The following is a 21,137-nucleotide window of genomic DNA, read 5'->3' as shown; positions in this document are numbered from 1 at the left end:
TATGGTGTAAAGAGAAAATATTATATGGCCTAAGTGAAAACCTAAGCTTTAAGGCCTAACCTTGCATCCTTTGCAAAGGCAAGGAGTTTAAGATCAGGGCTGCTTTTCTTGCGTAAGAATTTAGGATTTGACCCTTTTCATTCTGACATGTCATCCAGTCATGGTCTTTATGACAAATAGCAGAAACATGAAGAATATGACAGAGTCCATGACCAGGGAGTTAAAAATAATGGTGACATTTTCAGTTAGGCTATATAATGCTATCTCCTTAGACTATGTACTTTTAGTTGTTTGATTTCAGCATCGTGTCTGAAAATAACTGAACACATTTATTTTCACAGTGAGGGGTCTATTTGCTCCTCAATGCTTGTGCTTTATGCCCATTAGCATTAATGGGAGTTATACACTTCCAGGGGAGAAGAGACTTAAATAGTCCATATAGATGTGATCTTGTAGATCAGTAACTACTGGTTTAAAGAATGTGAATTTAAAAAGAAAACAAATCTGGTTGTTTCGGTGTGATGTCATCTTCAACCTAAGTCACTTATTCAGAGAATTTAATCAGTCATTATAAATATGCTTTGCTCTCTGTGAGATCTAAATATGCAAACCTTTTCTGTTCTAATAGTTGAGATATTATTATTGTGGTGGTATGTAAAACATGTCATTTTAGCTTCTGTGGTCTTATGGCTTTTTTACTGGGCAACAAGTTTTCTGTATGGTAAAAGTTGATTTTAGCAGAACATGGACCACTGACTATAGATTTATTCACATGTCCAGATGATTGATAGTTAGACCTAACTACATGTCTCTTTTGTAGATATATTTTATAAAAAGCTTGCTCCCATTGTGCGTGCTTCAGTGATATTACACAGTTGCCGCTCTCATAAATATTCTCTAACAACCACATTTGTTGCTTACCTGGCTCATTTAGAATGCTGTTTGTGCCTTCAGTTGTGAAAGAAGCAGCTTCTCTTCCACCTTCCATTATTTCTTTTTTCCATTAATCTCTTCTAGGGCATAATTTGTTTGCAGTTTGGATAAATAGATAGAAACTGTAAATCAATGATTTATTATTTAATTGTAGTAAAATATAAAGTTAAAATAAGTTTTCAGCACAGGATTACAGAAGAGAGTTTGAAACTAATCACGAGGAGCTTGTTACTATATATTGTTTGTTTTGTTAAACTAGTAACAGGACAAACTGTTGCATCTGTTTGGCAGTGTTTCAGACAGTTGATTCTAGTCATGCTTTTAAAGGATGACCTGCATGCCAGGTGAAACTGGAGAAAGGTAAGAAAAAGTATTTCCCTAGAGCATCCAGGAAAGCTGGCTCTGCCCGCTAGGCTTTGCCAAAGAAAGCAATTCCATGGGAAATCTTTGCACAGTTATCATCCGTGTCCTCTCTTCCAATGAAATCAGCATCATATTTACATTTACATGACTTGTTAGGTTTAAAAGTTAATGTCTGCTTAAGCCCCTTTACAGCTTCTGCACTGGGCTGTTTGCAATGTACGTTGAAAAGTGAATTCTGATTGACTCACATTTAAAATGTAGTTGTTGCATCAAAATGGCAAAAGTTTTAATTGCAACACTTTCAAGTGAAGTGAAAAGCATTGATTCTGGTGGGTAAAATGACAACTTCCAGAACAGCAGTCATGAATAAACCAATTTACTTTTTGATTGAGCAGGAAAACTTCAACTGTTGGGGTAAAAACATAAGATAAGTTACTAGTCTTGTCTGACTGCTAAATTTACAAAAGGCAGAAAAGCCCAAGAGAGTCTTACTTACACATTTGCTCCATGATGTGTGTTAATCCTGTGTCGTATTTTGAAGTGCATGACTGGTGAGGGAGGAGCTGGCAACTGCCTTGAATACGTGGACAAAGTGCTACAATAGGGAGTGGCTATAAAATAATTGGTGGCTCTAAAATAATTCCCTTTGATTTTGGCAGCCTTTAACTGCTGCTCTGAGATTCTTAAGGTTTGAGGCAGAGAAGAATGCATATTCATGACCAACTCTCGCATTTCAGCGTGACTATTAAGTCACTTATTTTTCTGGGTACAGTGGGGAAGGGTTGGTATTTTGTACGTCTATCCTGAGATCCCTGTATTTCACTGTAGATTTTGTATGGAAAATGTATCCAGTGTCTCTTTTATGCAGCTAAAAACTGCTGTAGTCCAAAGGAGAGAAATACAAAGCTAGGTTTTGTGTTGTGTAGTTATCTGAGTAGATTTTCTTCTACCATCATAAAGCACTTGAATAGTATATACTGGGTTAGGAAAGGGATGTTTTTTCCACAAAAGTGGAACTGAGACCTGCCATAAAGTATTTTATTTTAAAGTCTGAGATGAGTTGTGAGAATTCTTGGAACACAGGTGAATGGCTCACGCATATTGTGAAAGTAAATTTGAGTAATAATAGGGGGTTATACTTACACCAAGTTTTATTCAAAAGTGTACAAAGATCAAATAAGATACAGTAGTTAAAACAATCCAGGCATAAAGCTTAATTAAATGGATTGTGAGACAGAGCCTGAATTTCACCATTGATGTTTTTGCTATGGAGATTTGAATGGTGGCCTCAGAGGATTTTAAAAGCTTGTTTTAACAAAGCAGGATCTCTTACTAGTTGCTGGAAAATATAAAGAACTAGGGGCTTGATTTGTTTCCACTCTGCCCCCAGTTTTATAATTTCAGTCTTGAGAAACTTTTAAAAAAAGAAGCTCTTGGATGACCAAAGGAAAAAAGAATGACAGCATACTAGGAACTGACTTTTTACTTAAATAATAACTGAAATCCTCAACAGAACAAACTCTTCATCCCTCATCGTTTGAATTTTGACTGATATAGCCACTATTCACAAAGGGATTTTTGAAGTAAGTTAAATAAGAACTCCCTAATGAAAAAAATGCACTAGTTTGAAATCAGTCAATTTAATTACTGTGTTTTATGAAGGCCATTACCCATTGCTGATTACTAGGGTGATAAAATCTTTAAGCTTTGGTAGCCTCCATAGGGGGTGAGCCGATCTAAGTAGAGCAAAGTCCAGTCATTATCACCCTAAATACTTGTGTTTCTCATTACAATATTCATTACTTTAGGTTACTGTGAATGCTTTGAGGTCTTTATGTAAGCACTGGTTTATTCTCCTATGGAAAAACAATGTTGTTATGTTGATAAGTTAAAACGAAACATTTAAATACTTTTACAGTTTAAAGCAAGGCTTGGCTGTATTCATACTATAAATACATACACTTATGCCTGTGAGTACACATATACACCCCTATCCATGACTGTACGCATGTCAGTACAGTTGTAGTACTAGTCTGATAAGAAATGGAAAAGGTTGTGAGTTATCTTGTTCTTTCAGTGTGTTTTGGTACTTAAATAATCTTCATCACAGCAGATTGGAGAACCTTACAGAGCAAAGGCTTATATTCCTAATGACAGTCCATTGTTAAGGAAGTATTTTGCAAGTGGGAAAACCAAACCATGACATAACTGAAGTGACTTATCCAAGACCTGTTGTTGAGGGTTGAAGCTATGTATCTCCAGTGCCAGTCCAGGCCTTGTCTGCTACCTTGCACCTTTTGCACTTCATGCTGTGCCACTGGCACTCTGCCCTACTGAATCACCTTTATCATGATCTCCTAACTTACAAAGCAACTTCAGAAAACTGACATTATTTAAGAGATGACTTCAAAATTGTTCCCCCTCCTCCCCCTCGCTTAAAAATACAAATATTTTCAAAGAATGCTTGAAGCATATTCATCTGGGAAACAAGACTAGCTTATAGAAAGAGACTAAAGAACTTGGTGTGGAAGGCTGAGGCTGAGAGGAATAAATATGATTCATATATTTATAGACACAGGAGTACTCAGGACCAGATAGAGAGAGCTAATGAGGTTGAAGACAGGGCTGTCCCAAAAACACCTGGCTTCAAGCTGACTGTGTATTAGCTTAAGTCAAATATTAGAAGAATATTTTTAACTATCAAAAGACTGAAGTTCCAAAACAGGTAGGAACAGTGGGAAAAAACAGCCTCTCTCCAGTCAAGGTGGAGCCTATGAACAGGATTTTGTAACATGCTTGTGTGTGGTACAGCAGTAGATGGAACTTGGTTGACCACAGGCTCACTTTCCTGTCTGATGCCCTGATGTACGTTCATTCTTAGTAAAGATAGATTTTCTTCTGTTTGATGATAAATGAATATGAAGTTTCACTTTCATTTTACTACTGGAAGATTACTTGTTAAAACTAAAGGTGAAAGTACCACATTCTGAAGTTAAATGGACATTAGTGAAAACAGACAGAAAAGGGGTTAAATAGTCATCCTAAAGGTTCCCTTGACTCTTCATCCTTATCTTTCAGTTACTTATAATAAAATGTGTCAGTAGTTCTCCAGAGATAATCTTTTACTAGTTCCCCAGAGACGTCCATGGGGTAAAAAGACATGAGTTTCCAATATGATAAAAATATTTTTTATAAGAATTCCTCAAGTCCTCATCATACAAAATAAAAAAGCTTAAGAAAACTAACCAATGAACCAAAAAAAATGTGGCTCCAGTCTTTTTTTATTCATTTGCACAGTACTTTTAAAGCTGACGTATGTTTCCTTTTCCCTTGCAAAGGCCCAGATTCTCCCCCTGCAGAGAGGATCAGAGGGAACAAGCCACATGTGACAGGAGTTAATCATGTAGCTTAAYGCACTATTAGAAGGCACTCAGATAACGAAGTGATGAGAGTGACAGAGAAACTGTAAGAGATCATTCCCTTTCCGCCCAGTAAAGCCTGCAGGAGGGGCAGAAGAGATAGCGGCATGTGAGAGTCTTCCTATAGATACTCTCCTGTATTTTCCTGCTAAAAAGGGAAACAGTGCAGAGGATGAGAGAGAGAACAAAAGGAGGCTGCGGATCTGACATACTGGTCCATCTATTGGATGCTTAGTGCATCTGCACTAGCAGTGGCTTCACTAGTAGCTCCTCAGTTTCTGCTTCTCCTGAAAACCCTCAAAGAGGCTCAGTGGAAAAGATAATCTAGATTCAGACTTTTGATGGTAGTTGTAGATGAGGTAGTGGAGACTGAGTGAATGCTTCAGCTGGTCTCTTCTGTTCTGACCCACCAACCTTGAAAATTGGTGGGGAGGGGAGCTGAAGTAAATGTATGCTGATAGTTTTGCGGAGTATATATTTTAAATAATTAATTAGTTGGTAGGAGAATAAAATACTTTCTCTGAAAGATTTTTTCCCCTTTTTTTTCTTCTAGTGTAAAAAGAAGTGCAACTGGAAAATGCTTATGGCTTAAGTAATGCAGAGTATGGAAGGGGAGAAATACCAGATGCAAAATTTAGTTTTAACTCAGTTTGTGTGCAGCAATTTGCAGATTTCATTGAAATTCATATACTATCATTGTGGTGTTAAACACTTCTGAGAAAAGAGCTGTTTTGTATAATTAACGATCTTATGATGCTTCTGTGGTTTCAACCTGTCACATCCAATAGCAGTTTTCATTTTGAGAATCCTTAATTATGTTTTTTTTTTATGGTTTGAAAAACAGTATAACATGAAAAACTATTTAATTCATGACTTAGAAAACAGCATTTTAGCCTAAAATATCAGATAAGGAAAACTCTGGCCCATAATACATCCTCCTATTCAGCAGCTAAAATTCCATATTCAGTGTTTAATTTAAATGTGAAATGTATCCTTGAGTGTCTAGTAGGTGATGTGATGGAAAAGTGATTGAAAAGTCTGTGCCTGAAATGCAGAAACCCCAGCTATTTCATGGATAAGCTTTTGCAAATAATGGAATGCGTCCAGAATCTCAGAGATGGCAGCAATGCTCATGCAAACCGAGAGCGTTGAACAGTCCATTCCCTCACTTTGGTGAGAGCGACCATTTGCCAACAGGGAGCCAGAAAGCAGTGGCAGAAGTCCTTTACGATTCCTGCTCCTGTAGATTTCCTGGAGTGAGTCATGGAACAGCCGCGGCCGATTTGTTTTAGAAAGGAAGCAAGCTAAGCAAAGACACAGTGATTTATTTCCTCCCTGAGGCGGTAGTCCTTTATTCAGCTGTACTTTCAGGGAGATGCTTTTACCAGTCCATTACCCCACAGGGCTGAAGCTCTGGTATTTCATGTAAAAATGCTGGGGCAACTCTTCCAAGTCAAGGTAGCTGACAATAAAGATCAAAGAATTTGAAGAAATAATAGATGGAAGGCTCCTTTCACTTACCTTCTAGTTTTGATCGATTTGGCATTTTTAGGCTTTCTACTGCAATGGAAGCATAATTTGGTAGAGAAGGAGTTCTTATGTAATCACTTAAAGCATTAAATGTCCAGAAATTCATGCGAAAAATTACAGGTTCTCGATGACTTTGTCTGAGAAATGGGCATCAAAGCAGGACTAAAATCCTCATGGGAGCTGAATGGCACGCAGTGTGCCTCACTGTTTTTCTTAGCCTTACCTGTAAATTGATGGTACTGCAGAAGTGATGAATAGATAGGAACTGTGAGACCTTTGCTGCTTAGGGCACCGCCTCTTTTGAAGCTTCTCTGAAGCATGGCAGACGTGATAATGCTCTGCTGCTCATATATCTGTCTAATGACTAGACATAAAGTTTAATTATATTAATTGTCTTTTGTTGCTGGGGACCTGAACAGGCCTGTAGTCACTGCCATTGAAGTATCCTGTGAGGAGGTCCGTAGAAGAGAATCACCACAAAATGAGTGGTGAAAGCAGTGTGGTGTTAGGTGGGTTAGCCTGCAGTCTCTGTTCTCCACCTTGAGCAAATCAGAGCTCTCTTGACCTAGGCTCTTAGTTGCCACAGTAGGTAAAAGAGCTGGCATTTGGTGCTGTCAGCCACATACCTTTTCTGCAGAAACTGAAGCCAGCAATGGAAATTGTTATAGCTTAAAGTTCATATTTTAAAAGTAAGAGATGATCTAAGGAACCAGAAGTAATCTAAATTTCAAGTTTCAGTCATGTCTTTCAAGAATCTTGTAATTACTTAATATTTTATTCTCCATAGTGGGATATCAGTGCAGCTTTTTTAAGCATCAATTAAGAAAAAAAAAGATCTGTTTCATAGCTTGGACATCATTCTTTTTAGTTAGTTTAGGAAAGTCTGCACCAACTCTGACATTATAGGTGGATCTGCAGCATTGTCTATAATTAAAGATGCTTTCCACTTCCTTGTTTTCTTTTCCATATGCCCTATCAAGTTTTAGTCCTTAGAGCTGAAATTTTCCGTAATTGAGGTTTGCATCCAGCACAGGTTTAGTTTTTTTTGTTTTGTTTTGTTTTTGAGAAAGATTAAAGACTGTATCATAAAGCAAAATGAGTAACAGAGTCAAATTAAAGGAGTTAACCTAAACTCTGACATTTCCTAACTTTGGAGTGTTAGAATCTGTAGTCTTAATGTTTTCCTAGCATGCATTTGTGTGTGATACATGTATAATTCACAGACTACATTTTAGACTGCTCTCCTGTTAGCTTGGTACCAAGAGGACTGCTATAGACAAAGAGGTTTAAGTTCGGGAGAGTCGGTAGGTATTCAAATGTGTGAATTCATATGGAGGCCCTTTATACAGTCTATCTTTGCACATTACATGTAAATTATTAAAACACCACCATTGTTGGTTTTGTATTCAAAACAGAATTTACTATCAAATACTTAACAATTTACCAGCTACTGTTCTCCTTAGGAGAAAAAGTCAAAGTTTCCTGAAAATGTATTCTGTTTCTGTTTGAAATTAAGCTTTTTTGTCATATAAGCTAATATTTTGTCTTCTTTTTACTATGGCAGCACTAGTTAAATCAGACCCTGCTGGTGAATTACAAAGAAGTAAATCACAACAGACATTAATCTAGATGAGGGCTAAGTAATTAACTTCATAGAAGGGCGGTGTATACTGTGTCCGTGACACTAGACTGACTGCTGTGCATAGAATAAATGCAGTATTTAGGCTGCCTATGGTATTCCACCCCTTCAATTAAGTAAACAAATATATATAGAGCTACTCTGGAGTGTATCCTTTGTGGTCTAAACACTGTATCTTATTAAAATCATCTGCATGCAGTATGTGGGGTTTGAGTTCCTGCCAGTGGTTTCAGCCATTGTTGACAGTGATGCTAGGCTCTCCCAAGAGTTAAATACAGTGCGACTGCAGTTATGTGAAAAGGGTGCTCTTGGTTACTTTGGTGGCCATTTCGCTGCATGTTACCTCCCACTTTGTTTCCATCCATGTGTGTGGCATAGGGTGTTGCCTGGAAAAATATAGGCTTTTTCAGGAAAAAAAAAAATCCATATAGGTTGAGGAGAATATCAAAGGCATTTTGTAATTGATTCTGTGGGGCAAGATCAGGGCCAGAATAGGTGCATGCCTGCCTGCTGTATGTGCGTGTATCAAGATATTTAATGTTTATATATGAGTGTCTATTTACACCCCCAAATCAGCCCTAAAAATCAGTGATAAAACATCTGTTGAACTCCAGAGGATAGGATCAGTTGTTTAAAGGAGAATTATATTTTTTTTAATTTGTAAGCATTATGATCCTCATCCTGCAAGTACTCTCTCTTACCCAGAGAATTAGGCCCATTGTCTGTTCTACTTTTTCGAAAAGATCATGCTGAAATAGTTATATTTTATCATTATAAAAATATTTTTCCTAACAATGTCATAAATGCATTCAGATGATAATCCATTGTACAAGTGTTTGCAGCAGATTTCTTTTCAATACAACACTTAATTTTAGAGGATGATATGGACAATACACGTTGACAAAAATTCTGCTTAGAGAAAACGGCTAAGATAATATTCTCTTGAAGCTACATTTATTTAATGACACTATTAAATTGAAGGAATATAAAGATGGTGATAAACCACACACACAAAGAACTTACTGTGGAGTCTGAGAGTTTAGTCATTAAAGCTAGTTTACCGTACTTGCTATGTTTTTCACAAACTCAAATTAATCTGAATATTTTCTCATTTAATTAGCTAGTTCATCAAAGAATGTTTACCTGCTTTTCTCAAAAATTATAATAGCAAGAAAGTATTTTAAAAATGAGGGAAAGATTAATTTTCATATAGTTTTTGTTTTCCCGTGTTGGATACGAGACTTTTTTGCAAAGACAGTGTATGGAATGGAGACAAGTAAATAGATTGTCTGAAATAAGGCAAACCTTCATGCTTCTCCCCCACTGCCCCAACAGCAGCAAACCCAAATGCAGGTAATAAGAGATGCATATTAATCCAAAAGTTTCTGATCTCAGGAACATGATGTCTAGCTATAGAGTCCCACCACGTAACTGAGATCAGAAGAYGGGTTTTTGTAGACAAAAAATAAGAAGAGAAAGCACGGGGTACTTTATAAAGTGTGTTTGAGTGGCTCACAGATTTTTGAATCAGGAACCACTATCACCCTTAAGTGGATCTCAGACCACCATGCAGGCTTGTCTGTAAACTGTTAATTGAAAACACTGTGTGGCAAAATGGTCCCTGGACCAGCTGCAGACCGCATACTTTGGCCTAGCAGATGGTTCCAAATTGTGGTGTAATGGATCATTTTCAGATTCTCCTTTTACACCTGCGTTCACGGGATGTCGATGTTTGAAGTGATTAGATTGTTCTGGCTGGAAAAATTCACTCCTTAAGAACTTGCCTGAGCCAGAGACAATGTTGGGAAAGTTTATCCCACACCTATGTCTGCTCTAAGGCATCTGAGCTCTAGAGGAAGGCACGAACTGTAATTATGAACCTGGTGATTGGGGTTCCAAAATACTTTCACCAATAATCAGTGCTGCAGTTTATTAACCGATATCGCAGTGACACATAAATTTACCCGTCCAGTACAGTCATTAAAAGTAAATGCAATGGGTTGAATACAGACCACCAAGCTCTCTTGAGAGTATGGGAAACTGGCTCCTCCGAAGCGGAGGCTGCTGGCACGGAAAGTGCTGCTGCGCTTTTCCCCCTTCTCAGGAGAGCCCCAGCCCTCGGAGGGCAGCTGTGCTGGGAAGGGGCATGGCGAGATGGAGGCAGAGGAGTTGTCAGCTCCCATCCTGAAGATCAAGAAGCTCCAGGGAAGAAAAGGAGCCAGGAATAAATGAAATATCCTCACTGAATAGTTAATTTGATGGAAAGTGGTTTTTTTTCAGGGAAACAAGCTATTCTGAGATTTGGACACCTCAAGCTGAAACAGTTTTGGCCACAAAAAAAGATGGATGGGAGGAGAATATACTGATAAATTTGAAATATGTCTTGTTTCAGCCTTCTGGCTAGATTCCTTTAAAAGGCATGTTCAAAACTCTTTTTTGTTGTCTCAAAAAAAAGCATTCTTATTTTTAAAATAGGCCTAAGTTAAAAGAACAAATGTTACCAGAAGGGGTTAAATGATCTGAAAATGAGAAGAAATTTGTGCTGATTTGTGCCTTCAGACACAGTTTTTCTGTTGTTTTTTTGCTTGCTTGGCCAGTCCAGCACTAGCTGGCACATATGACTGTGTTGACAGTTGACTGTAATTCTGAGCATATCCTTTTCCTGAGTTCTGTATTACAAGTTTAAGAGCAGTAACGTTAAGTGAAGTTTCTAATAGTTCAGTTTCTGTGAAAACATAGGAAATAGAGTTTGCTTGTGTAAGGTCTTGGGCAGCCTTCTGGTATATAGATGGGACGCTTTGCAAAATGAGGAAATCGCTGCCTTGATGAGACGATGAAGGAGGCTGTTCCTGGTGAAGCCTGGCATTTGCCCTGCTGTCCGAGACTGACTCGCGCAGTGAGCCCCAGGGAGAGCTGCTCTGATGCTCCCTTACCAAAACACGCATGGCTCTTCTCCTTGGTCAGAATTAGCATTAAGGGGAGCATCATATGTTTGTGCTTCAAGACCAGAAAACTAACAGATAATTGAAATGCTTGCTAGAATGATCACCCAGGAAGCCCAGAGAAGAACCTCAGTTTCAAAATATCCAAAGACTCTGTTGTGGTACCTCTACATACGATTTTTCTCATGTGGCTGGGACAACTAAGTGGGCAGGAGCTGGCTGGCCACCTCTGGCTGAGGGGAAGGAGGAGAACAAGAGGATAGGGAGATCTAAGATCCTAATTTGTAATCTGTATGTTGTTGCATCCTGTCATCTCACTTTCTGGGCACTTTGTATTCCCTCTGTGCAGTCAATAATTGCCTTCCCTTGGTATGTTTAAGTGTGGTGGGCTGGGGGAAGCATAAGCTGGGGAGGACTCACGTAGGTATAATGTTATTTACCTCTAATGGCATAAACTGGTAACTGTAAGACATCCCAAAGCATAGGCAGAAATCCAGTTAGTGTTACTGTCTGAATTCAGCCCCTTGGCTTGCTGAAGCTACCAGTGCAGCTCTCTGGTGTGGTGTGAACTGTGGCTGCTGCACGTCAGCGCTGCAGCCTCAGCTGGGGGCTGAACTGAGCTCGCTTGGCACGGCGGGGGGCTGGTGGGGGGGCTGCCGTGGCTGCCCAGAGGTGCTGCCCAGGAGGCTCCCATCTCCGGCTGCCCCACTGCTCAGGAGCCTGGGCGCTGCCCCCATCAGCCAGGAGCAGCATTCGAGACTCATCTCTTCTTACCTGAAATCTGCTTATCTAAAATCACAGTGATGGAGCTGGTGGAAAACTTAATTCTCAGAGTTTGTATCACATCACTCAGTTTTTTGCATATCAGAAACAGTTTGTGAACTATTTAAAATGATAAAACCTTAAATGTGCATAGTATTGAGTAAGTAAGTTATATGTCTTTAAATTTCCTTATTGGTCATGTAGCAAGCTGTTACAAATATCTATATTTTATAGATATTGAGTGCTTTTGCAGGAATATTTTTAGGGAAGTGATTTGGGGGGGAGGAATTCTAAAAAAGTGATAGTGATCTGAACAAAACATTGATTTGAGAAATGAAAGAAAGACCCCAGTTGCCCTAAATTAAATATCTTCACCCAAATAAAAATGTAGTTACCTTTTTAACCTCTTGAGAACATGTTATCTGTCCTAAATTCTCTCTCCTGTAACCAGTTGAGCATGCATGCCACTTCACAAGGAGAAGCAGGTTTATTCGGATGTGTAAACATGTAGCCATGCTTGCCGGTCTGCAGGCCTGCAGCTTAAACTCTTTTGATATTTTTAAAGCCAGACAGAAGGTGAAACTACCCATCTTACAACAACTTAACGTTGGCAAAATCCACCATGTTGCTTTGATAATACTATTTTTCCTCATTAGAATTACTATCTATCTGACCCAATCTAAATATAACCTAATGGTATTTAGATTAAAGCAGAGTGCATAATTCAGTCAATTAATCAGTTGCAGGTAGTGCTTATGTTCCATTGTGATGGGATCAAAGGAGAACGTTTAATAACATTTATGGTCTTGTTCTGGTCCATACCTTAGTGTCAGTTTATTCAAATAACCTTATGACCCAAATATATTAAGTTCCTATCTTTCAGTGAACATTTCTACTCTGTGTAATGATCGTGACTGCTGGAACTCTGCAAGCGTTGCTTTGTAGTACTGGAAGCGGACAGAAAAATGGCAAAAATGACAAACAAGTGAGGAACCCCTAACTAGCTCTAACCCCTTGCCCTTTTGCCCCTGTCCTGGTATTTGCAGTATGAACGCAAAAAAGATGAAATGGAGATTCACAGATAGGGACAGGCCTCCAACGTTTGCATGGGTAAATATACCCAGCTGGGGGAACTTTAACGGAAAAAGACTGGAAGGGGAGCATTCTCACCCCCCCTCTCCCCCCCAAAAAAATCATATGAGAATGTGCATGGGAGCTTGTGGATGCTTTTGTTTTTATTTGTGGTCTTTTGCTTTGTAACTATTGTGGTTGAATATTAGACCCTTCACAGAATAAAGTGGGGGAATAAACGTCAATTTTGCCCTTGGCTTCACTAGGGCCAAGATTTCCCTCCTCGTCCCCAAGGAATTTACATTAGAGAGGCTTGCTCTACTAACAGTCTATTAGCAGGATTGGCCTCTCATCGAAAACAACATGCAGTAAATGAGATTAGATGAGGTAAAATAAGACAAAGTTTAAAATAATTAGATTGCATGTGGACACTGAATGTTTTCATCTCTGTGCTAAATGTTTTCATTTCAATCATTAATTGTTTTGTGTATTAAGTCATTAAAAAGGCTCAGGGCCTGTAAACACTGTCAGTTAAGTGTAATGCATACTTCCATTTGCAGGGAAAATTTTCAAGCTTGACCTAAAGTTGTTCTAACAGTTTGGCCTTTGTATTTATTTGTCTGTGGCCATGCTGGGGAGAAAAGGAAATTAAATGATCTCAATGTAATAAATGTATTTCATTTTTTTCTTTTAGAATGACATATTGTCTTCTCGAGCCATTTAATACAATGTAATGCCATTTAGAACTTTCACAGACAAGGAGAAGTGTGGCTTTATTAAATTCATAAGTCCTTTGCCTTGGATATTGTTCCACTTTCATGATTTTACTACTTTAAATAAGTCAGACTCATGTCATATTTTCATTCAACAGTTAGTTAAATGACAGTGCCATACATATCACAAGAAATAATCTTTTAGRACAGCAGCAACAATAACAACAAATTTGCTACGCAGATGTTTTTGACTGCATCTGTGACAGAAGGATCTTTGCATGGTCCCTTAACTCACTGTGCGGTAGCTTGGGGAGGTGTGTGATTGGTACCAAAGCCGCGCTGCTCCTTCTGCTTACAGATTTTTTCCAAGAACAGAGATTTCATTCAAATAAAGAGCATAACAGGTCCACTGCTCTGTGTGTGTGTGCATGAGAGAGAGAGAAAGAGAAAGAGAGTGTGAGCTGTCTCATGTGATTTACTCCTGTATCTCTCTATTCCTGAGAAAAGTCAAGGAGAAAAATGCAAAAAGTGGAAGATGGAGAGGGAAAAACCCAGAGACGACAGAGTAAAGGGACACATATTACTGAGAGGGCTGAGATAGCGTTCACACAGATTGCATTTCTCTGACTGTAACCTCAGTAAATACTGAGCCAGATTTCAATACTCGGTATTTTAACAGGCAAAAAGCAAACTTACTGTAAACCAGCTTTTCCTGTTGTAACTGAATTATTGGTATATACACTATACATGGGAAAGTTTTAAAGACATACTATATTTTTCCCCAAAATATTGGATGTAGGGCCAAAGCCAGACATGAAATAGCTGAGAAAACTGATTGACTCTGGTGAGATATAGAGGAGATATTTAGGTTCAGTATTGCAAATACTTATCCGCATGATTAACATTAACCTTGCAGCAGTGTACGTGGAACACTTTACCACATAGTTAACATTAGGCCTATATGCAAGTTCTTGCCCAAGTGGGGCTTGCTAGTTCCTGAAATACACACTTTTCTCTATCTCCAATTATATAGATGGCTGTTGGGCGGTAAGGAGAGGAGAGGGATTTCATTGCGCTCCAGTGCAGTGTACCATCCTGCTTCTTGTCCTCTGGTAGTCTGCTAGTTGCAAATCAACATAATCAGCATACCATTTACATGACATTTTTGGTATTGTTTTAAAAGAAGTGAGCCAATATAGACTGTATATTAGGTACCACAAACTGGATTAGCCATGGTCATACTCATTCTTTAGTCTGAAGGTATTCCTTTTTCTAATATGCACAGCAGTTTATTGTATGTCTGTAGTATATCATACTGCTTCCTGTTCCCAAAGAGTTGCCTTCTTCAGTACCAAGCACTGCATAATGTCTTTAAACAGTTCTTTTTGAATATTATATCCAGGACACGATCACAGGGCTTTAAGATGGCGGTAAAAATGTGCATGGTTAATCCGGATGCTTGTCGCCATTTTCTGGAATTTGAGTTGATGAAAATGTTCTTTGAGAAAACTGCTTGCATTTTTTCGTAATTGTCTCAATCCCAGTTTGCATTATCTTCCAGAAATTGCAATGTTGTATCCAGCTGGAAATGACTGCAGTATTATTTTGCCATATCACTAAAGCGTTTTTTTCTGGAAGTTTAGCTATTTAGATTACATGTTCCTCTTGAAGCTTAATGTTCAACAGCTCTTCATTAGAAACATCAATGGTATTAAATGGAAATGGATCTTGCATGATGATTTCAAAAATCAGACCAGTAATGCAGTATCCACTTGGTATAACATTTCCATTATAATGCATTTCTTGTAATTGTAAATTCCTTAACATAGAGGAGGGTAACTAAAATAACACAATATATTTATTTTACTATTAAGAGCTTTAATGAACTTCAGGAAAATAGTTTCAATACAGTGTTCTAAAGGCTCTGTTACCTTATGCACATTGACCTCAGTCCTGCAAACAATTATACTTAGGCACAGCCTCACTGACTTCAAATGGACAGCTCACATGTGTAAAGTTAAACATACGTGTATATATTTGTAGAGATCAGGGCCTCACATTAGTTTGGAAATCTGAACTATGTTAACAAAGGGGTAGATATTGCAACAACACTCCAGCAAAAAACTTTTCCTTAAAGTCAAGCAGATAAAACTTTTCTCTCTGCCATTGACTATAAAAACTCTTTCCAGCCAGTACTGAATGGGCAGCTGCCAGATTTGTCCTGGGAACTTGGCTATACTTTGCAGCCGTAGAAGTAACCAAGCCACGGGGCTCTCTGTGTGAGGCCCATGCCACAGTCCTGCATCTTGCACAACTGCACTGATTGCAACAGGAGCTCTCCTCAAAGGAGGTGCCTACATTTTGAGCCAAAGATACGACCAGCCTCCCCACACAGTCTTTTAATGCCATATTGCATTTCTTCCCTAGCTGGCTGTTCCGCACAACGACGAATGGACCCGTTTTGCTCGGACCCTGGTGGAAATCCGTGCCAACCGGGCAGACAGCGAGGAGGAAGGGGCAGTGGAGCTATCAGCCTAGAGAAAGAAACTGAGCAGCGGCCACTGTGGCCACAACAGCAGCTTTCCCTGTTGAGTATGCTGGTGTTCAGTGTCAAAGTCAGTCTTGCTGTGGCTTTCAATGCCAGTTTACGTGCCAGTATTGCTCAAAGCATTCCATATTAATCACACTGCTTTACACAAGGCTGAAAACATCCAGAGCGTTTTCATACTTTATATTTCTGTCTGAAAAGTAAGAAAGAAAAGACAAATCAAACCTTTATGGGTTTAGTTGTTGCCTTTTAACTACTTAGTAGCTGTATTTAATAGCTAGGAACCGCTGGTTAAACTTGTGCTCACATTGGCCTTCTGGCATAGTCCTATTAAATCCATATGAAGCCAGATATGATTATGTGCAGATGTGGTGTGCTTCACTGTATGGGACTGGGCCAAAGACTTCAGATGTGGTGTTTCACATGGTGACTTACATTATGAATGGATGTACTATACGAAAGTTGCTGCTCCTTATTTATTGCAGTGTGCTGCATGGAACATATTTATTTGAAAGCATTAAAATAAATGATCCTAAAGCATGTGCATAATGAGAGAACTGCATTGTCTGTGTGCTGCTGTAGAGGTCACATTAAAGTCCACATAACAATTACAGTACATCAGTTGTGCTAAAGATGTAAGATCTATAAAGGTTGGCTTGAGTGGATGGAATGACTTTCCTTTTTTTTTTTAATGCCTGTTATTTCTAGGCACTTTAACAATATTTCAAATACAGTTGGTCACTGATACTTGTCATGCAGGTTAACACTAACAGTCTGACAAAGGGTTGTGGTTCCTGAATATGACACTAGTACTGCCAATAAAATGTATCAAGCCCATTCTGTAGCAATGATGTGGTTAATCTTTCCTTGCCAGAAGTGCTCAGCATGTTCATTACCGGTCACTGGTGAGGCACAGGGAAAATGTGACTTCCCTGACTTGCAGAATGGTCATGCAGCTGCTATGTAAATAGATACCTTCGGGTACTGGGACTGGTCAGTAATGGACTTAATGTATCAGGTCCTGCTACAAATTTTATGTGAGTAGAGACAAATCTCTGTCAGCATCTAAGCCTTGCTTTTTTTCCCCACCCTTAGCTGTGCATGGTTACTTACGCACAGAGCAGCACCATGCTGCTCTATGTACTGAAAGAAAAGGAAATGGAGAGACAAGGCCTCTGCAAACTGTCTTGAGAGAGATGTTTGGGTAGGGGACAAGGGAATATTCTCCTTTGAAGTGAACTGCCTTTTGGGTTGAGCAAGGCATTAGGGTGAAGACTGGGCTAATTCCTGCTGTGGCCCAGAGGAATATTGCTGAATGCTGACCTTGGTGGTGAGGCTGCTAGTTAAGTTTGCATCACAAAATTATACTGAGCCAGAACATCAGAGTTAAGCCTGGATTTAACAGCATGGCTCACACTGTCATTCAGGCAGGCAGATGAACCATTACAGCAAGAAACAGTGAAAGTCAGACAGCAACAAAAATTTTGTAAGTTTGCAGGGAACTGAGTTTCAGCTTAGCGCAGTCATACTTAGGACTGTATCAGCTAGTGCTCTTCAGAGCTATGGTCAAATCCAGAACTGGTGGGAAGTCTCTGCACTGGTAAAAGTCAGGGTAGGCTCAGAACATGCTGTGGCCCCATAAAAGCATTTGGAGGAGCTGGATCTCCTTTACCCTTCAAGCTTGGTGGTTAGGAATACTCAGAGAGACGGAGAGGGAGAAGGAGGAGGGAGAGGGAGACCACCTCACTATGTTCTGTTGTTTTCCATGCATTGTAAACTTGGCAAATTTACTTCCACTTTTTCCGTATTACCTTTCAGTTTTGGAACCTAAGGGGAAAACTGCATGTTTATCTTCCAAGTTCTCCCTACTCCCTGGCATGAACAGCTTGTAAAACAGTTTTAAGAGACACCTCAGAAGACCTTCAGAATTTGTTGCTGTGTGTAAATGAACATTACCAAAGTCCTCCTTCCTCTCCAGCACAATGGTGGTGGTGGTCGGGGGGGAGGCTCACAAAGATGAGATGAGAGCATTTCCCTCAAAGGCTTCTTTTTTCTTCTTCTTCTTTCTATTTGTGTGGGGTTCAGCAGTATACACAGCGAGCAAGGAAAAGATTCAGCTTTTCAGAAAAGAGCAGGGTTATATGTACAGAGCAAAAGCTTGGGAGGACCATTACCATGCAGTTGAAGCAGATGGAAGAGACCCCCTGCTACAAGAAGCGACTGTTAGCTAGGCACTGACTCCCCTTCAGTTGGCAGTGACTGCATATATGGTAGACTTTCTGGCCATCCCTTGTTGCTCTCCTTCCAGGATCTCTAGCAGTCTTTTTTTTCTGTGGCTAAACAAATAGCGCTATCTTACTAGCTTTCCAAATGAGCAGTTATGACAAGAAGTCCCTTAGGATCTGCTCAGGAGTGACCTAAACACAAATCAGCAAAAAAAAGAAGTATCATCTTCTCCAGGCCCTTTCGCTTACACACATCCAGAGACCAGAAGGAAGAGCATAAAGCATAGGCTCCATGTGTTAGCACTGCTGCCTGCACCTATGGGTCAAGAATGAGTTAGAAAACAGTCCCTGCTCTATTTTGGGCCATCAGACCTGAGCTTTCTTTGAAGTGAAAAGAGAAAACACTCCACTCAGAACAATCCAGAGAGCATCATAACCAAAAGGGTAAGAAAGCGCAAACCTGACCAGGGAAGAAGCAGGTGGATGGAATGGGAAGGTCTGTGATGTGAGTATGGGCTAAGAAGAGAAGCGTTGAATTGTAAATGAGATTTAGAGCAGGGGAAAGAATGGTGAGGTGGATGTGGGAGAGATACAGAGCTGACTCTTCTCTGCTTGATGAAGGGAAGAGCAGAGTCTTCTTCAACTTCAGTGCCCAAGATCAAAAAGTGCCACCAACACAAGTGCGAGGCAGTGGGATGGGGTGGCCAGCGACTCAGGACTGCTTGGGAAAAGAGTTGTGAGAAGACATGGCGGGGAGACCTGGCAGGTGGCACTGTAGGGTAGGAATGTCAGGCACTAGCTGAAAGGGGAAGCAGGGATACTTCACCCCATGACATGTGCTCTGTTCAAGAGGCCCCATGATACCAAATGAAGATGATGATAGTCAAGGCTGAAAGCATGTGCATCTGCCAACGTGGAACTTGGCTAAGACGCAACATCCTATACTCCTATCCTAAAAAAAAAAAAAAAAAAAAAAAAAAAAAAAAAACAGCACAGGAGTGAAACACCACGCCTACTGCTTCAAGACTAGCATGTAAATAATACCACTTGGACAATAAGAGATGTTTGAAAGGTGAAAAGGCCCTCCTCCTGGGTCTGAAAGCATTGTAGACATTTCCAAAGAAAGACCATCAGAATAAGTATTTGCTGCTTGAGAGTAGGCTCAACAAAGTTGCCTCAAGATTATTACTTCAGAGAGCTAATAAGGTAATAGAAACAAATGGTGCTGAGTCAGGATGATTCAGTAGCTGCAGAAATTGCCGCAGGGTACTCAGCGATGCTTCATGGTGACTGTGCCAAGGTGAAGAGTACTGCCTTCCTGGGTTTCAACCCCAACTCCCCAAATACTTGCTACTTCTGAAAACGTAAAAACCCCTGCCCCATCCTGGAACATTATGAATTCTTACTGCACATTACAACCTGCATCTCTTCACTGCTGTGGAAACAATAAATTGGGAAGAATTCTTTCCCACAAGATGTATGGGAAAAGCACTATCTCCATCTGGGTTTTAGCAACCTTAGATACAAAGCAAACACAGCAGAAGACTGGAAGCCCCTCAGAGCAAGCTGACATCCCACACAGAGCGGGATGATTCCCACTGACCAGAGGTAGAGAGAGGAGACTCCACTATTGCAATGGCAGCATCAGTTCAACTGGAGGATGCATGGTGCCTTTTCTAGGAGTGGCAGTCTGTCCAGTATAAGACTGGTGTAAGAGTGGTTATCCCTCAAATTCATAAGCAGAGCTAATTCTGTAGTAACACTATGTCCAGTATACACTGGTTTCACATCCTGGCACATGAGCAAGCACAGAGCGAGAGAGGTCAGACAGTTCTTTGCTTGTAAAATTCATTCCAAMTGCTTCAGTTATTTTACAGTCGTACTGCTTTCTAATACCATGAGGAGTAGTGCAAGGAGCAGTTAAAAACCATTAACGTGTTTTAAAATGCACTTCTCTGTCTGAAGCGTAAAACAGGCACCTTGATTGCATCCTCATGTTGACACACTGGCTGGATGCCTTGCGAAAGGCTGCCCAGACTCCCAGCGAGAGCTCTCCACTGGGCAGAAAGCAGAACTGTACTACAGCACGTGGCATTAAAGCAAGCACTTCTTCCAGAGCTGCTTCGGTGTTTTTGCTGTGTTTGAAGCTCTCTGGAGACACTTAAAATACCAGTGTCTTGAGATTTCTATATTCTTAACTATTAAATAACTTGTGAATGATCACTGTCTCTAGAACTTGCCTTCTTGCTTATGCAAAAATAGCAAATATTTTAACTGATGACCAGCCAGGGTCTGAATTTCACATCAGCTATTATAATCAGCCAAGGTTGGCCGATTCCAGTTCCTCCCGTTTCCTTGCTGTTTGTCTGGGAGTGAGGAGCTGTGCAGGTAAGCAGTGCACCATGTACATATACATCATGGAGCCTACAGAAGGGACATTCCTGAGCAAACTGTCCCCTCCTAAGAAAGATGCAGAGTGGTTTGTTGGGTTTCATATTTTTAGCAGGTTTAGAAAAACCTGCCCAAGTTATTTTTGAAGTCTGTGGTATGTTTGTTCACAAGTGTCCCTGCAAACTGTCAATATTAAACTGGCTTAAACTCAACCCATTCCCCAGGGACCAGGCAAAAAAAGCATCCCTCAGCTTCTGGTGGGCTGAGAATGAGAAATACAGGGCTAGTACTGACATTCCCCGCCATCGCATGCCGATATGTAAGATATCCAGTATTGGATCGTTTCTTTTTTCTGGTAAGTCCTGTCATGGCTAGTTAACTGGACTGCAGGAAGCACAGTGAGGTTACATTTTATCCAGTTCCTCCCACACTTTGCATAACTCACCCAGAAACCCAGCGAGGACAAACATTGTCCTCATGGCCTTTTGTTTGTTTGTAAGGCAATCTGACAATTTCTTGGCCTGTAAACCTTCCAGAGCAGGAATGCATCCTTTTGTGTCTGCAGAAAGCCGACTGTACACACAAATCTTCCCCAGGATCT

The 21,137-nt window shown here is 40.0% G+C and overlaps 1 protein-coding gene across 1 annotated transcript in view; it reads left to right on the top strand.

The window, feature by feature from the left end:
• Positions 1-16,760, top strand: part of DYNC1I1 (dynein cytoplasmic 1 intermediate chain 1) — a gene marked incomplete at its 5' end in the record, with an annotated part of 174,393 nt that extends 157,633 nt beyond the window's left edge. The window contains one exon of the mRNA XM_026072651.1: positions 15,800-16,760. Coding sequence (XP_025928436.1) covers positions 15,800-15,910 — 111 coding nt within the window. The remainder of the gene's footprint in view (positions 1-15,799) is intronic.
• Positions 16,761-21,137: the final 4,377 nt, after the last annotated feature.

The sequence above is a fragment of the Apteryx rowi genome, unplaced genomic scaffold, assembly GCF_003343035.1.
Source record: "Apteryx rowi isolate R43461 unplaced genomic scaffold, aptRow1 scaffold_346, whole genome shotgun sequence".
NCBI classification, from domain to species: Eukaryota; Metazoa; Chordata; class Aves; order Apterygiformes; family Apterygidae; genus Apteryx; species Apteryx rowi.
Note: the sequence above shows the minus strand (reverse complement) of the source record. Positions and strands in the feature narration are given on the sequence as shown.